The sequence below is a fragment of the Pocillopora verrucosa genome, chromosome 5, assembly GCF_036669915.1.
Source record: "Pocillopora verrucosa isolate sample1 chromosome 5, ASM3666991v2, whole genome shotgun sequence".
NCBI lineage: Eukaryota > Metazoa > Cnidaria > Anthozoa > Scleractinia > Pocilloporidae > Pocillopora > Pocillopora verrucosa.
Window position 1 is genome coordinate 15,999,271 of NC_089316.1, and position 4,715 is coordinate 16,003,985.

Below are 4,715 nucleotides of genomic sequence, written 5' to 3' on the forward strand. Positions count from 1 at the left end.
ATATGTCACAGATAGCAGATGCTGCTAATGACAACATTTTGAGCACTAAACCTAAATTATAATAAGGGCTCTCTTCCACCTTTGCCAGATTATGACATGCGAACTAATAAAAGTATTGCAATTGGAAAAAAAGTATTATTGCCGGTTCAATGTACAAAATCAATGAAGAATTGTGTGTTCTTAACTGCTAGTCATTTAGTATACTTTGTTTGCACTGTAGTTACACATTCCTCCCTGTCCACTAAGTGATGATTAAAATTAAAAGTTAAAGTAATTACACTATGAATTGCCATAAAATGAGACACTTTAAAAAAGTTTTCACGCACTTAGCATTGATAAATAAAAGTTTAATCGCTTTTCCCTATGATATAGAGGCAGGCGTTTCCCTCTGCAGTTGCGAGAGTCACGCAATATCAACAGATTCAGCCGAGTTTAGATTGAGTTAAAAATACCTTTTAATTTAAAAAGTTTTTGGCCATATTGTTAGGTCTTTGTTAAACATGAAGTCCTTCAGTAGCTGACAGCTTCTAGACTAGTGTTTTTGTTTTATTATCGCGTTGTTTCCCTAAAGTTGTTATTGATATAAGTTGCCAATTTAGTTCAAGTAGAACCGCACAATAAATCTTGGTGCGTAAAACGTAACTAGGCCAAATTATGATTAACCAAAACAAATGAAAGGGAAATAAAGCGCTACGTTCATTGTTTCATAAGCTTATTATCACAATAGTAAGCGTTGTGCAGCGTTCATGATCACCTCTGAAGCGTTATTTTTTAATAACTGTGTTGAGCTAGAAGCAAATACCCTAAGAATAATTGGCATTTTGGGTAATGTAAAACCTATAAAGAAATTAACAAAAATAGCAAAAATCTCCAAGAAAAGACGAAAACTTTTCCCCTGCTGTCATAGGAGTTGGTGGTAACGACCACATAACTGCTTTCCCGAGAAAGTATCTCGCGAAGATTTCTAATTTTTACCCGACTTTGTTAAACGTGTAAATATTAAGATTCCAAAATAATTATGTGACGTGTCGTAGTTTTACGCCTCTAAAATAACTTACAATACCCTACCAACTATTCCGTAAGATTTTTTAAAGTTGTTTTTCGCCCCTGTTAAAATGTTTTTCGATTACTTTGTTTTAATTAGACATATAAACTTAATTAAAAGTTCAAACCACAAATTTCACGTTAGGAATGCAGTAATAATAATATCAACAACAAACTGATCAGAGAAATCTAATGCCCGCTAGACATAATCAAAAGTCTGCGCATGAGTCGAGCCTGAGTGGCCCATAACCTTAGAGTTTATCCTGGTAACTGCAATTGCTGCATATACACCCTTGTATATCACACGCAGCCGCCCTTTTCCTGGACGGCATGTTAATCCATCGCCAGTTATCGCCTAGCATTTCGCCTTACAGTTGCTGTTACAAAATAATATTCCCTATCAGACGGCAGAGACAATGCGAGGTTTAAGTACCTGGTATAGAGACACATATAGACTTGGCATCGTGAGCCCAGCTTTAAGAAAGATAAAACACCTCTACTTCATCGGGAGTAAATCTTAAACTCCAAGCTAACACTGTATCCTTTTCTTTTACCTCACTTGGAGCCAAGAAGGAGTGACCAAACTTGGTGTATGAATGAACATTATGACCTGCGTTGTTAGCGATGTGAATATCGAAGCCTCCACCAAATGTTGGACCACGGCTTATCTCCATATAAATGGCTTGGGAATCATGCTTCACCATACTCTTAAACGGCGCCAGTCCTTCTTTGTTTTCAAGCGAATAAATAAAAGCCTTATCTGTCCTGCGATATCCTTTATAAGGATTTTTATCTACATTCAAGACAATAAACAAAAATTACAACCTTTTTAGAGGTTGTTTTTTCGTAGCTTACTTATTTTCTCAATTAAAGCTGCAGAAACGTGCTGATAACATACAGCCAAAGTTGAAAGAAACTAAGCAAACACTTATTCTTTGCATATTTTTGTCATGAAGGTATTAAAACTGAAACAAGCGGGAGAGAAAAATACTGACAAGTATAAATTATGGAGAATAACTTTCCTCCTTACCACAAGACGCCCAGTCACCATTGTAGACAGCATCGAATGAACACCACGTTTCCCCGAAAATTCCCGGTATTTTCCCTGCACACTTGTGGTATGTATGGCCTCCATACTCGAAAGGAAATACACAACAGCGACATGACGGGTCCTTTGTTCTTGCTCCCGGAGGACAATCGGCTAAGAAAACATTTTGAATCCGTTAGCCATGAATGCCTCCTTTTTCTCGGATAAAAGATCATTAGAATTAAAAGGAAATTATCTCCTTGCTCAATATTTCGTAGTTAGGATTATGATACCCATTTTCAGAAGTCCTTTATCTTGATGTTAGTAACCCTGGTTAAAATCATCATACGAAAACCATGGCAGAAATATGAGAATTCGTGTCCAACAGATTGAATCGTGAGGCTTCAGTTAAAGTTCTGACATGAATTTGGAGGGATTGATTTATTGAAAACGCGTGTCTTTACACTCTTCACACAAAATGCTTTAAAATTCTAGACTCACAAGCCGAGCAGTCTCCCTGTAGTTTTCATGTTAACATTCGAACCCTTTGGTTTTCCGAAAACGGAAGCGCACGTTTGTAAATAATTGCTCGCATACTACTACTGACAAGGCGGCGAAGAGGAACGAAGTAATGACATAATCTTAGAATCCCTTCGAATGCTGCAAAGGAAAGCTAAGACCGTGTTTTTGAGTCTGTTTGTTTGTTGGACGAGACATCGATAGGTTAAGTGGTTTGGGATGGAATCGTGATCGCGGGGTTGCAAATGGCGAAAATTACTTACCCCATGGAACGTCAGTGTAGCCTCCAAAAACATACTGGTTTTTCTTTATAACTGTTACGGTATATTTCTTTCCATCACAACGAGTGTGGAAGTCCTTTCCTTCCCAGCCATGTAAAGAGGCGCGGTAGCATAGCAACCAGTGGGAATTATTTCCGACGGCAGGGACCAGGAACTCATGAAGATAGGCCAAGTAAGATTCATTTATTGTCAGTATATTTGAATTCCTGATGAATCCTGCAAAAAAGAAAATGGTCATCACGGAAGAGGGTTAACTATATGTGTATATACATGGATAAAGATTGTTTAGTTGATACTCACTGGGCCTACGCTATCACACCAAAACTTCCATTGACATAAATAATATTCCTGGCAGGCTTCTCCCTTTTTTGTGATCTCATTTCGAGCTTCGCAGCTCAACACAACCAAGAGAGAAAAGCAGATGAGGAAATGATTGCATTTTCATCGCATCTGTGACCACAATGAAAAACCTGTAAATGCCTTGTCTCTTCCTTGTGTTTTGTGAGCAGTTTTGCAAATTTCGCTTCTCATTTGAAGACTGAATTGGGAAACATTTTCTGATAGCTACCTTTTATGCAGATAACAGACTATGCACTCATCGTAAGCATTAATTTTTAACTAGGTTATGCCGGAGAGATCTTGTTAAACCTTCACAGTTGTGTCCGTCTACAGTACACCCGGGTTTACAACTGCATCTAAATGATCCTGGCTTATTTTTACTGACCCTACCAGTCATATTGCAGTTGTGGGTATTTTGAGCACACTCGTCAATATCTGAAAGAAAATCCAATAGGTTTATCATTATTGGTTGTGTGCTTCTATTGGAAGTAAAAGTTTCTTTTTTGAGCGAAACATCCCACTACGTTACGAGCCAAACAAAGGGGAAAATCTGGCTGTCTGTTTCATAATTGATTTTATGCCACTAAACCCAATTCCACAGGTCTGTCATTCTTTGCTGGTTTTGTCAATACAAGTTCCTTTGTTCAAACAAGGACTTTTGGCACAGCCGTTGATATCCACAAAAAACCAAGTTAAGCGCAAATTTCCAGTAGTCTTTAAACCATTGTACAAATTAGTTATAACGAAAAATATTTTAAGATGTTTATTATCCTCTAATGGTAAAATGTAATCAACGTCTCAACATATGATTAAAATCTGTTTTTTTTACGTGCAGAAAACATTTTAGTTGGTAAATCTTATATATCAGCTCAAGTCATTTTGCCAACCCCCATTTTCCGCAAGCTGAGGTTATACCCCATTCTGAGTTCCCCCATGAGGAAGATTCCTCATGGAGACCCAGAATTTTTCTTTATCCCACGCTCGTTACAAGGCGAAAAAACATCTTTCTTAATTTTTCATCCAGCTCAAAACTTATAATCTCTACTATTTCTATCAAAGGTAACTGTTGTTTGTTTAATATTTTAATATTAAATGATTAATATTTCCCCAACACATGCTCTGGACGATAGTGTTTCCTAATAGCCAATCAAATCGTGCATCTGACAAAAATTCGCGTTGTAAAAAGTCAAGTTGCTATGCTCGTAGTTTCGTCGGCTACACTCAAATTTGTCTACGTTTTCCTTATTTGGACAAATGTTCTTCCATTAATTACTATTTAAATAAACAAAACAAACTGAATCTTGCTATCAGTCTAAAGGTGAGTCCTCAGTATTGCACTGGGCATCCTTTACTGCGCATAAAAATCATGTAATAAGCCAAGTAAGCGCACGCACTCCGAGAACACGGTATTATTTTTCAATAAATGGACCATGCAAACAGGTACAATGCTCTTTAGCTCCTGAACGAGCGCGGTGACCTCTATTTTTCATTACATAATTTTTGTG

The 4,715-nt window shown here is 37.3% G+C and overlaps 1 protein-coding gene across 1 annotated transcript; it reads right to left on the bottom strand.

Moving 5' to 3' along the window:
- Positions 1-1,247: 1,247 nt before the first annotated feature.
- On the bottom strand, positions 1,248-3,216 carry LOC131775292 (uncharacterized). The gene is made up of 3 exons (XM_066166667.1): positions 2,854-3,216; positions 2,075-2,245; positions 1,248-1,837 (listed from the first exon to the last, which is right to left on the bottom strand). Exons 1-3 carry the CDS (start codon positions 3,107-3,109, stop codon positions 1,521-1,523), a joined length of 744 nt encoding a protein of 247 aa, XP_066022764.1. The 5' UTR covers positions 3,110-3,216; the 3' UTR covers positions 1,248-1,520.
- Between the last annotated feature and the right edge of the window lie 1,499 nt (positions 3,217-4,715).